At 37.1% G+C, this 12,955-nt stretch overlaps 1 protein-coding gene across 2 annotated transcripts in view; it reads left to right on the top strand.

Annotated features, from left to right (window-relative positions):
- Positions 1-12,955, top strand: part of DHX57 (DExH-box helicase 57) — a 55,445-nt gene that overhangs the window by 35,246 nt on the left and 7,244 nt on the right. For both annotated transcript variants that reach the window (XM_019742371.2, XM_019742361.2), the window contains exons 16-21: positions 433-633; positions 3,839-4,115; positions 7,702-7,797; positions 7,886-7,969; positions 10,285-10,419; positions 11,121-11,195. In XM_019742371.2, coding sequence (XP_019597930.2) covers positions 433-633; positions 3,839-4,115; positions 7,702-7,797; positions 7,886-7,969; positions 10,285-10,419; positions 11,121-11,195 — 868 coding nt within the window. The remainder of the gene's footprint in view (positions 1-432; positions 634-3,838; positions 4,116-7,701; positions 7,798-7,885; positions 7,970-10,284; positions 10,420-11,120; positions 11,196-12,955) is intronic.

The following is a 12,955-nucleotide window of genomic DNA, read 5'->3' as shown; positions in this document are numbered from 1 at the left end:
TAATTGTTTTTCTTCTCTATTTTTCATATGCTTTACATGTATTTAAATGAAAAAGACTTGATATGGAAGGTGGTGGATGGGTTAATTAGTTTGATTGTGGTAATCATTTCACAGTGTGCACATCTATCAAAACATCACATTGTGCACCTTAAATATGTACCATTTTGTTTGCCAAATATAACTAAAAACTAAAATGAATTAAAACAAGAAAAGAGTGAATTAAGAAACTGTATGTAGTGGCATTCGATACCATTTAAATCAGCACTATGTGCTCCCACTAGGGACTCAGCCATCCCAGAACACACAGGACACTGTGACCTTCTGCAGAAGTCAGGTGGTTCATCTATTCTGTCCATGCTAAGTAGAGTCTCGGCCATGTTTTGTGAAATAACTTTTTTTTTTTTTTTTTTTTTTTTAACATTTTCTTTATAGATATGATGCCAGCAAAGGCATGGAAAGTCTAGAGGATACTTTTGTCTCTCAAGCTAATGCTCTGCAGAGGAAAGGTCGAGCGGGCCGTGTTGCATCTGGGGTCTGCTTCCACTTGTTCACTAGCCATCACTTCAGTCATCAGCTTTTAAAGCAGCAGCTACCAGAAATACAAAGAGTGCCATTGGAACAGCTATGTCTGAGGTACATCTTGATCTTTGTGTTCTGCTTCCAAAAGGCCTAGATATTTCTCATCCTAAGTCCCTAATTTTTCTTTTTCTTAGCAGACTTGTTTTGCTAAGAGTGGACATGGGTAAACTCATTCATTTGCAAAGAAAGATTGCTTCAGTGTTGCCTTTACAATTCCTTTTAACTTTCTGCACATACAGATCTCTTACATTTCAGAGGGTGGCCCCAAAATAGAGCTTAAGAATATATTTGTAAGTCAGAAAAGTAATCTAACTTATCTAAAGAAATTTCTGCTAGGGTACCACCAATATAAAATCATCACGGAAGAATCTACAGCCACATTAACAGTTGGAGCAAAGTGAACAAAAAACAACTTGAAAACACCATTGTCTACCTGATGAACAAACAAAAATAAATGGCATTAAATAGAATTTAATGAATGAATGATCAAACTCAGTGTTATCGAAGCTGGGGAACCTATGGTTCAACCTTGGTGAAAATTTGCTTGATTTTATGCAGGAACTCTAAAATTATCCATGCCCTTTGACCCACATCACTTTGAGGGAGTATGCCTATAAAATAACCCAAAGGAAAAAAAGTTACTTGTACAAAGATTTATAGCTCTTTTTTTATCTAGCAACTTTATTTTGAGAGCCTGCCATTTGCCAGGGGTTGGGCTAAGCACTAGAGATATTGCAGGATTGAAGACACAGTCCCTGCTTTCAAATGTCCATGGTCAAGTCTTAAGAACTTGAGCAAGCAAGGGCGGCTGGATGGCTCAGTTAGTTAGAGCACCAGCTCTGAACAACAGGGTTGCCGGTTCGATTCCCACATGGGCCAGTGAACTGTGCCCTCCACAACTAGATTGAAGACAACCAGCTGCTGCTGAGCTTCCGGAGGGGCCACCGGATGGCTCAGCTGGTTAGGGCATGAGCTCTCAACAACAAGGTTCCTGGTTCAGATGGTGGGCTATGCCCCCTGCAACTAAAGATTGAAAATGGCGACTGGACTTGGAGCTGATCTGTGCCCTCCACAACTAGATTGAAGGACAACGACTTGGAGCTGATTGGCCCTGGAGAAGCACACTGTTCCCCAATATTCCCAAATTAAAAAAAAAAAAAAAGAAGAACCATCTTTAAAAAAGAAAAAAAAGGAAATTGGACAAGCAGATGCTTTGAACTAAGGTAGGAACAGTGCCAATGAAGAGAAGCGAAGGGATTTGAGAGAGCTCTGTACGTTGATTGACCCATTTGGGAGGATGAGAGAAGGGGAAAATGCAATACCTTATTTGCCCAAAAATAAGACCTAACCAGAAAATAAGCCCTAGCATGATTTTTCAGGATGCTCGTTAGTATACGCCTTAACCCAAAAATAAGCCTCAGTTAAGATCGTCAGCCAGACGGACACATTTAGTACGTCCATTGCAACACACAATGGACATATTGAATTACAAAATAATATTAATATGTAAATAAATATAAATAAATAATATTATTGACATTAATACTAAAATAAATGATAATATAAATTATAATTAAGCATTTGTAAATACCCAAGCGGGCGCCTTTGGATGAGAGGTAAACGCCTATGTAAAACAGATAAACTCGAGACTTACTGCCAAATGACCAATCGGAGTACAGACACAACACACGAATAACATGCGCACTTGATAACGAATGGACGTGGTTCTGTCTCATATGAATCTTCATTATTCAATATGTCATGTGTTGTAACGGATGTACTTAATGCACTCGTGCGAAATAAAGAAACGTTTTCTGAATTTTGATGCCTGAAGTTTTTTGTTGCTTTTGTGTGGACCATTATTAACTCATCATTTTTGTTGCCACTCCTGTCTAGAAAGGCTTCAATTAACACTTGATTTAATGGTAGATTTAAAGGGAATAATATTTTGACCCCCAGACAAGATGAGTGCAAAAAGAAAGAGCTAGTCCGTCGAGTACAAGAAAGGAATTGTGGAGGACTCCTGGGGCAAGAATCTTACGGCTTTCTGCAAAGAGAAGAAGTTGGATCTCTGAATGATCCAAAAATGGCGAGCAGAGTATGATAACCTCAGTCAACAGGTGGAGGCGGGAAATGCTAAGAAGCGTAAATGTGGATCAGGTCGGCAACCATTATTTCCTGAGCTGGAAGACATCATCTGTGAATGGATTGCTGACAGGAGAGCAAAGGCTTTGGTTGTGCGCAGGGCTGATATTCAAGCATTTGCCCTTGCAATGGTACCACAGTTAGAAATATCCCCAGAAGAATTCAAAGCATCACGACACTGGTGAGATGGCTTCCTTCAGAGATATGAACTGTCTCTAAGATCGACAGCACTGTTCAAGCTGGAAGATACTGAAGTTGTTAAATGTGCACTTGCATTCAAGTCCTTTGCTGATGGCATCGACTTTTTTTTAAATTTATTTTATTAAATTTATTGGGGTGACAATTGTTAGTAAAATTACATAGATTTCAGGTGTACAATTCTGTATTACATCATCTATAAATCCCATTGTGTGTTCATCACCCAGAGTCAGTTCTCCTTCCATCACCATATATTCGATCCCCCTTACCCTCATCTCCCACCCCCCAGCCCCCACCCCCCTTACCCTTTGGCAACCACTAAACTATTATCTGTGTCTATGAGTTTCTGTTTCTCATTTGTTTGTCTTGCTATTTTGTTGTTTTTGGCTTATATACCACATATCAGTGAGGCATCGACTTTTCTAAATACCAGCTCTCCAACATGATTGCTATGGATGAAACTGCAGTGTTTGTGGGCCAAGGTTCTCAAATAACAATTGATCAGAGGGAGGCCATGTCAATCTACATTCTCTCCACTGGTTACGATAGTGCACATGTTACCTGTATTTTGGCAATTTGGCAAGATGTGGGAAAGAGAGTACATGGGTCATTTGAGTTTTATTGCATGATTTGAACCCCTTATTATGGAAAGAAGTATTTAGAAAGTTTATAGAGAGAATTTTATTCTGAATCTCAGTAAGTTTCAGATCTGAAAGTGTTTCTGCAATTTATTGCGGAAGGACTAGAAGACATAAGAGATATTTAAAAAATTTATTTAAACTAGCATTGACTGGTTTATGAAAGCGTATATCTGGAAAATTAAGAATTGTTTTCATTCAAGAAAGAAGCTTACTTCAATGGTGTCATCCCACCCCAAATAAAATTAACAAATTATTATTTTGTTTTGTTTTTTCAGAATTAAAATTTTAGAGATGTTTAGCACTCATGATCTTCAGTCTGTGTTCTCTCGGCTCATTGAACCGCCACACCCTGATTCTCTCCGAGCTTCAAAAATACGATTACGAGACTTGGGAGCTTTAACTCCAGATGAAAAACTGACTCCCTTAGGGTATCACTTGGCCTCTCTGCCCGTAGATGTGAGAATCGGCAAACTGATGCTGTTTGGGTCTATCTTCCGCTGTTTGGATCCTGCTCTCACCATTGCTGCCAGTTTGGCATTTAAGTCTCCTTTTGTAAGTAAACAGCTTTCATCTAAACTGGAGCCCATAGGTCTCTAAGGGGTTCATGGGGGCTTCAGAGGTATGTGAACCCCCTAAAAATGTTCTTGTATGTGATTTTGAGGGCACAATACCTATAACTTTTATATGAACCTCAAAGAAATTCATGCCCCAAATGAAAAGATTAAGAACTAAAGATCGAATTTATTAAAATAATCTAAATGTGCTTTGTATTATATCTGCTGTACTTGCTCATTATAGAAAAATCAGAAAATGCAACCAAGCAAAAGGTGCCCCTGCATGATTTTAAAAGTCAGTAAATACATCGGACCACTTTTTTAAACACCTTTATTGAAATATAATTGACTCAATTCAGCAGTTTTGGTACTGTGCAATCATTACCATAGTCAGTTTTAGAACATTTTTTATCACCTCATAAAGAAACCCCTGAGATACTACTCTCTTATTCCCCTCCAGTCCCCCATCCACTCCAGCTCCAGGCAACCACCAGTCTACTTTCTGTCTTCACAGATTTACATCTTCTGAACATTTCATATTAATGAAATAATATAATATATGGTCTTTTGTGACTGGCTTCTTCACTTAGCATAATGCTTTTAAGGTTCATCTATGTTATAGCATGTATCAGTACTTCATTCCTTTATGGCCCAATAACATTCCTTTGTATGGAAATACTACATTTTGTTTATGTATTCAGCACTTGATGGACATTTGGGATTGTTTTCACCTTCAGCTATAAACATGCATGTATAACTTTTTATGTAGATATATGTTTTCAATTGTCATGAGTATATACCTAGGACTGAAATTACTGGTTGAAATGGTAACTCTGTATTTAATTCTTTGAGGAACTTCCAGACTCTTCCAGAGTAGCTGTATATTATATTCCACCAGCCTTTTATCAGGGTTGCAATTTCTCTACATCCTCACCGACACTTACTATCTGACTTTTTTATTATAACCATCCTAGGGGGTGAATTTGTGGTTTTGACTTGTATTTCCCTCATTACTAATAATATTAAACATCTTTTAATTTGCTTATTAGCCATATATATACCTTCTTTCAAGAAGTGTCTACTCAGATCCTTTGCCCATTTTTTAATTGAGTTATTTGTCTTTTTGTTATTGAGTTGTAACAGTTCATTATATATTCTGGATACAAGTTCCTTATTACGTAAATGGTTTGCAAATTCTTTCTCCCATTTCTACAGGTTGCCTTTTTCACTTTCTTAATATGGCCTTTGAAACACAAAAGTTTTTAATTTTGATAATTTCAGTTTGTCTCATTTTTTGTTGCCATAGTTAAGAATCCATTCCCAAATCCAAAATCATGAAGATTTATCCCTATGTTTTTTTCTGAGAGTTTGATCTCTTATAGTATGGTCTTTGGTCCATTTTGAGTTAATTTTTGTATATGGTATAAGGTGAGAGTCCAACTTCATTCTTTGGCATGTGACTATCGAGTGTCCCAGCACCATTTGTTGAAAAGACTAGACTGTTCTTTCCCCATTGAATGGTCTTGGTGTGCTTGTCAAAAATCAATTGGACTTGATTCTATTCCATTGAGTACCATACTGTTTTGATTACTCTAGTTTTGTACTGTTTGAAATCAGGAAGTATGAGTCCTCCAACTGTGTCCTTTTTTTATTTCGTTGAAGATTTTTACATCATATTCATAAGATACTGCTCTGTAGTTTTCCGTTTTTTTCTTGTGATGTTTTTGACTTTGGTATCAGAGTAATACTGGTCACATAAAATGATTTAGAAGTGTTCCCTCTTCTGTTTTTTTTTTGAAGAATTTGTAAGGAATTAGTATTCTTTAAATGTTTGGTAGAATTCAGTGGTGAAGCAACCTAGGCTTTTCTGGTTAAGTTTTTGATTACTAATTCAGTGTCTTCACTTATTACAGGTCTGTTCAGATTGTCTATTTCTTTTTGAGTCAGTTTTGATAGTTTGTATTTTTCTAGGAATTTGTCCATTTCATCCAAGTTATATAATTTATTAATGCACAATTGTTTATAGTGTTCCTTTATAGTCCTTTTTATTTCTGAGCGGTTGGTAGTAGTAATGTCCCCCTTTTCATTTCTGATTCTAGTCATCTGAGCCTTCTCTCTTTTTTTCTTGGTTGGTTTAGCTGAAGGTTTGTCAATTTTGCTGACCTTTCCAGAGAACCAGCTTTTGGTTTAATTGATTTCCCCTCTTGTTTTTCTATTCCCTTATTCATTTCTGCGCCTTTTTATTTCCTTCCTCTGTTTGCTTTAGGTTTAGTTTGCTTTTCTCTTCCATTGTCTTAAGTTGGAAGGTAAGGATATTGATTTGAGATCTTCTTTTTTAATATATTAATAGATGCTTACAGCTATAAATCTTTCTGTGAAGACTGCTTTAGCTGCATTCCATGAGTTTTAGTATGTTGTGTATTCATTTTCATTCATCTCAAGTATTTTCTGATTTCCATTTTTGGTTATTCTGTGATCCATTGGTTATTTAGGCATATATTGTTTAATTTCCACATGCTTGTGGTTTCCCAATTTTTTTTTCCATTATTGATTTCTAATTTCATTCTGTTGTGGTCAGAGAACATACTTCATATTATTTCAGTTCTTTAAAATTTATTAAGGTTTGTTTCATGCCCAAGCATGTAGTCTATCCTGGAGAGTATTTTATGTGGACTTGGGGAAAATAGATACTCTGCTGTTGTTGGGTAGAGTGTCACTCTGCCTTTATTTTCACATAATGGTGAGTATTTTGTGAGTAGGACCTCTGTCTCAATCATCTAAATAAACCTCTTACTGACTCTTTTATTTTATTGGAACACAGAAATATTAGAAGTATTGGATGTTCATTAGAAATATTGATGTCATCCTGAGCTTAAACTGAACACACTTGGCCTTTACTGGGTTTTGTAAACATAATATTAATCTCCTAAATGTAATCCTTTTCCCACTGGCCTTCTTAAAAAGGAAGGTGTTAGCTAGAAATGTGTTTAAATATACAAAAGTTAGAAGCACCACAGTTGGCTTACAGTGATTCTCAGTGGTGTTATGGCTGGAGCCTTGTTTTATTTAGCTTGCTCTGAGGAGCTGCTGCAGCTCGTGCTGGTGTCATTAGTACATGGGTGTGTTGGGGCGGGAGGAAGCACTGAAAATTGAGTTCTCAGCTAATTTTACAAATTTGTAGGGAAAAGGAGGACCTGTAAGCATTATTAAAACAATAAGAAAGCATTTGTTATGGGTGTAGAAGTAGGGGAGACTCAGATATAAAAGGTAAGAGTCTAAAATAAAGGCACAACAGAGTTAGAATTTTAGATTTTAGATCTAGCTTTTAGAATGAGTGGCCCTTTGATGACATCTTGCCACCGGGGACTAAAAGACCCAGAAGAGCTTATTTTGGGTGGGCAGACAGTCTCACAAGGACATAAGAGTGTTAGCTTGCCAGTGATCACCTAGTTGCCTTTCATCAGCCCCCCGCTGAGTGCTCTGTGCCACACAGGACTTCCAAAGCACCTGGCTTCAGCAACAGGAAAGTGCTGTTTGAAATTTCAGGTAACACATGTCCTTCAAATCTGTTGTTCCTCGTTTAGGTGTCTCCCTGGGATAAAAAAGAGGAAGCTAACCAGAAAAAACTAGAATTTGCATTTGCAAACAGTGATTATCTGGCCCTTCTACGAGCATACAAGGTAAGTATATAACCTAATAGCAGAGGTTTATTTCCAGAGTTGGCACTACAGATAGAGTAAGTCCATTGTGATTTTCTCCAAAATTTAGGGATGGCAGCTAAGTACAAAAGAAGGTATGCGTGCAAGTTATAATTACTGCAGACAAAACTTCTTGTCAGGAAGAGTTCTTCAGGTGAGTCATTTCTGTGACAATTTGTTTTCATTCATTTTCTATAGTAGTAACACACCAGGGGTGCAACTTTATCTTGCTTGCCCTGCCTTGACGTTGAAAATGTTATTTCTGGAATATGCTCAGTTTTATTAGCTATATGAAACAGACTTCTGAACATCAGGCCTCTGTGTTAAACCCTTCAGCTGGTGTGTTTTTTCTCTTTTCAGTGAACTTGTGTTTACTTATGTAAGGATTGAGGATTGAGGCGCTCTGAAGATTACTGCTGACGGGACGTCAGTTTGTTCAGTAATCATACCAGGCATTCGTAACCTGGATCCATAAACCCCTGAAAACATACGCAAAACCATGTGCTTACACATACGTGCCTTATTCTGCAGAAAAGAACCATAACCTGCAGCAGATTCTCAAAGCGGCTGTGACCATCTCTAAATCCCTTACTCTCTCCCCAAAACCAGAGAACGAATACTGAACCAAACTTTTTCGGTTGTTTTTCTTACGTCCATCAGAGGTTACTATGTCAGTAATGAGTACAGAAGAAAGAGAAAGGTTCGTTGCCTTCTGTGTAGTAATAGAAGGGCTCTGTCCTCTGCTGTGACAGTGTTTTAGGCCCTCTTCCAAAATGGTCTGAGAAGCCAGAATACTGATGGTGCACATCTTTGCAAAGCATCTTTTTACTGCAAGATTTTGAGGCTGGGGAGGGGAAAAGACTTCCCTTTCATATTAAAAGCGTCCTGCAGTAGAACACAAAATGAACGTTCTTAGTACTTACCAGGACCTGACATTTATTTAATTACCTCTCGATCCCAGAAGCTCCATCAGAGCAGAGTCCTTATCTGTTTTATTCAACGCTGTATCCCCAGTGCCTAGAACAGTGCTTAGACAGCTGATGCTCCGTAAAGATTCACTGAATAAATACATGAATTTGGTATGTAAATGAAGTAAGAGACCTCAGAACCATCCCAGTATTTGCCTTCATTTTCATCTACCTTTAGGGGAACTTCAGTGAGACATTTTGAGAAGACAAAGACTCTAACTTGATTCTAAGTACATCAAAAGCAATAATTTTCAACCTTGGCTGCACCTGAGGAAGCTTAAAAAAGAAAAAGTGAAAATGCCCAGGTTCCACCCCATGCCATCTACATCTGGATCTTAGGGGTGGGGCCTCAGCATCTGTTTATTGTCATTGTTGGGTTTACCAGGTGATTCTAATATGCAGCCAGGGATGAGAACCACTGGTTTAAACGGTATTTTACCTGTAAGATGTAATAATAAATACTTCCTCAAGTCATTAAGATTTTTAAAGTATAAAATGGTATTCCTTTCAAGTTACTTTTCTTACTGAATTTATTTATTCTTTTTCTTCAGGATGTATGTAGATTTTTGCAGTGCTCTGTGAGGTCTATCAGAGTTCCTTCTTTTCACTAAACTCCAGCTTAGACTGTAGTATTGTTTTTATGAAGTTATCGATTAAAACCTTATATTTATTTGAGGTATGTTTAACTCCCAGTTACATTTCACCATGTTACCCGTATGTACGTGAGACATTCCGAGAAAATACTTAAATTGTCATCAAGAGACAGAGTAGTGTTGCTTAACTTGCAGTTTCTTCGGTTGTCATTAGCTCCTTCTCTGTTGTCTGATATACAGCTTATATTTGAACAAAAGCCAGAAGAGAAAGAGGTTTGGGCTTTTCTTTCTCACACTTGTGCTCAGCTACAAAAAGAGGTGTCTAAATCTGAACCACTTAATAATGTCCCTATTCCTAGGAAAATATGTGAGCCAGAGAGACCCCATGGTAAGAAAAAGAGGGAATGTTTTGAGGTGGGTGTTGTGCATTCACTGAGAAAGAACACTAACCACTCTAGACTCTGGTAAGGAACTGAGAGGACCTGAACAGAAACACAAGTAGGAAAAACTAGAGTGTCACAGTACCTTGAGTTGGGGTTCCAAACAAAGTTAACTACATTTTTTTTTGTCCAAAGAATTTCCAGGAAAATCAGACCCACCCAAAATCCAGTGAACATGTTTTTAAACATGTAATCTAGAATTAACATTTTGATGATCTCTGAGTTTTCCAAAATTTGTGAATTCCTGTGTGACTTTTTCACTCTGTCTGCCGGTTTGCATAAGTGAAAGCTGCCTTCTGAAATGAGCAGACAAGCTAATCTTCACACCTGTTTGATGACTCGTATGAGCCTCATTACTGTCCACTGAAGTGATGTGTTTCTTTTTAGTCATTGTCCTTCTAAGACCCTACACTTACCTTTCATATGTTGATGTTCTTGTGCTTAAAGATTTTCTTCCACTTCTTTCAGGAAATGGCCAGCCTCAAACGCCAATTCACTGAACTGTTATCAGATATAGGCTTTGTAAAGGAGGGACTCCGAGCCAGGGAAATTGAGAAAAGGGCCCTAGGAGGAGATGGTATCTTGGACGCCACCGGAGAAGAGGTAACGAATGTGTGGTTAGTTCTTATTCCTCTTTAATTAGCGCATGAATACTATATGAGCTCAGGAACACTTGTAGACGTTCTTCACTTAAGCCCTGTGAGCTATGGGTCTGTGGTGTTCTTGATTTTCTTCTTTCCACAAATAAGTATCAACTAACACTCACGCAAACGGAAGGCTTTTTCTATTAATTGTTGCTACTGTTTTTGTTTTTTAAACCTCGCCCTGGTTCTTGATACGTCCGTAAGAGGCTAGAATAGACTTTCCAGTAATGTCTTCTTAAATCAGACCAGCCTTTTCCCAACCAAGGATCATTTTTTGCGTAACTATAGGAAGAACACTTTTTTAAGAGGAACCTGACACCACTGTTCTAAGTGCAATTTGTACTTTACAGAGGTTGTGAACATCTCAGGAACCAGAATCTTTCTCTCCGCTGACCCTTTGGAACCCTGGCTTTGTAACTGCTTTGCAGCGATCTAGAAAGAGTTATTGTGGACTTCCTGGAGTGGTTCCTATGTGAATGTGGTCCAGTAGATTTATTTTTTACTTAGAAAGAAATAATTTTTCTAGCAAAAGGATAAAAGTTAGATTCTTTTGTTTTGTTTTATTTTAAGATAGAAATCAAATGAAATATAATGGTAAATTCCAGGCACAGACAAAAATGGCCATATATTTATAAAATTAATGCTGTATTTCTCTCATAGGCAAACACAAATGCTGAGAACCCCAAGCTGATATCAGCCATGCTGTGTGCTGCTCTGTACCCAAATGTAGTGCAGGTAACAGAACATTTTTCCTGGGACCTCCCACTTCTTGTTTGATTTGTAGCAAGGGATATAAGTTATACACATTAATCATCTTAAACACACACACATACACACACACAGATATACACATACACATACACACAGATACACAGATACACACACACACACACACACACACACACACACACAACCTTTTAAACTTAGATACATTTCCAGTCCTTCAGTTTCCCCAAATCTGTTTAGATACATCATTTAAGATTTATTGTATAAAATGAGTTGCCTCTTTAATCCTTCTGACATATTATGACATTCCAGAAATTAAAATGGACATATATGTCACTCTGTCAGCCAACCTGTGCATAACTAATCTATGTTAGATAGAAACTTGATTCTACTACATTTTCCCTTATGCCCTCTACTCTGGACTAAAATTAGATCAGAACAAATAAGTCAGTGCTTTGCCATGGGTCTCCCTGTCGCCACCCCTTCTGGGAAGCCCCTTATTGGGTTTTTACCTGAGTTATGATTATCCAGTCCATGTCACACTTAGGAAGAATTTGAATTTGTCAGAGTACTGAATCATTTCTCATTTAACTTTTTGTTAAATGTTCAGTTACCGTCTGTTGATTAATTTATGGCTCATTTTCTGCTTAGTACTTGCATGCTTTTCAAACCATTTGAAATTTACTTTAAAAAATCATTTGGAGCAAAACTATGGAGACAATTAAAAAATCAGCATTTGAAGGGAATGAATAGGCAGAACAGAGTAGATTTTTAGGGCAGTGAAAATACTCTGTATGATAACGTAGTGATGAATACATGTCATTACACATTCGTCCGAACCCATAGAATGGACAACACCAAGAACAAACCTAAGGTAAACTATGAATTTTTGGTGATTACGATGTGACAGAATCTTTTAAAAGTTATAATACTGTCATAAGCCTCCCAAAATGAACACTCTCACTCTTGGTAGGAGTATAAATTGATACACGCCTTCTAGATAGCAGTGTCATTTCTAGGATTTATTATTAGGAAATAATTACATGTATGCATAAAGATGCAGCTAGGAGAATATTTATAATTATAAAGTGCTAGAGTGAACCATCTAAAATTCTAATAACATGGAATTTACTGGTTAAATTATTATGGATCATTACAATGAGGTAGTATATCACCATTAAGAACTATGTTTTAGGAAAATATTTAACAACACAGAAAAGTTCTCAGTATATTAAGATAAAAATGTATATTACAGAAAGTGATCCTATATTAGATTCAATACTTATGTGTATTTTTCTTTATATTATGTATTTACAATGGTTTTCTCTCTTTATAAAAACATAAATCTAGCAGAGAGAACAAAAATGATATTTATCAAATACTAATGCTAGTTATTTCTTAATCATGTGATTATAGATCTTTATTTTCTTCTTTTTTTCCTAATGTTATTTCTACAGTAAATATGTATTGTTTTTGCAAAATATATAAAATTCGTGTGTGTACGCACGCACACATGGGCTTTTCATTTTTTTTCAAATGAAATAATATTTATTCATAGAATTTTTTCTTGCTGTTTTAAAAGAAATTCATTTGGAAATGTAGGCTTGACGACAGCAGATTCCTGGTCCAGTGTTGCCGACTGGATCTCAGCGCTGATAATCAGTGCAGACCTGAAACAGCAACACAGTTTCTCCCCAGGTGGCTGGTGTGTGGTGTAGTCACCAGAGCTGCTGAAACTAAGGGAGAGAGGGAAGAAACACTAAAGGCAT

The sequence above is a fragment of the Rhinolophus sinicus genome, linkage group LG05 (assembly GCF_036562045.2).
Source record: "Rhinolophus sinicus isolate RSC01 linkage group LG05, ASM3656204v1, whole genome shotgun sequence".
Classification (NCBI taxonomy): domain Eukaryota; kingdom Metazoa; phylum Chordata; class Mammalia; order Chiroptera; family Rhinolophidae; genus Rhinolophus; species Rhinolophus sinicus.
Note: the sequence above shows the minus strand (reverse complement) of the source record. Positions and strands in the feature narration are given on the sequence as shown.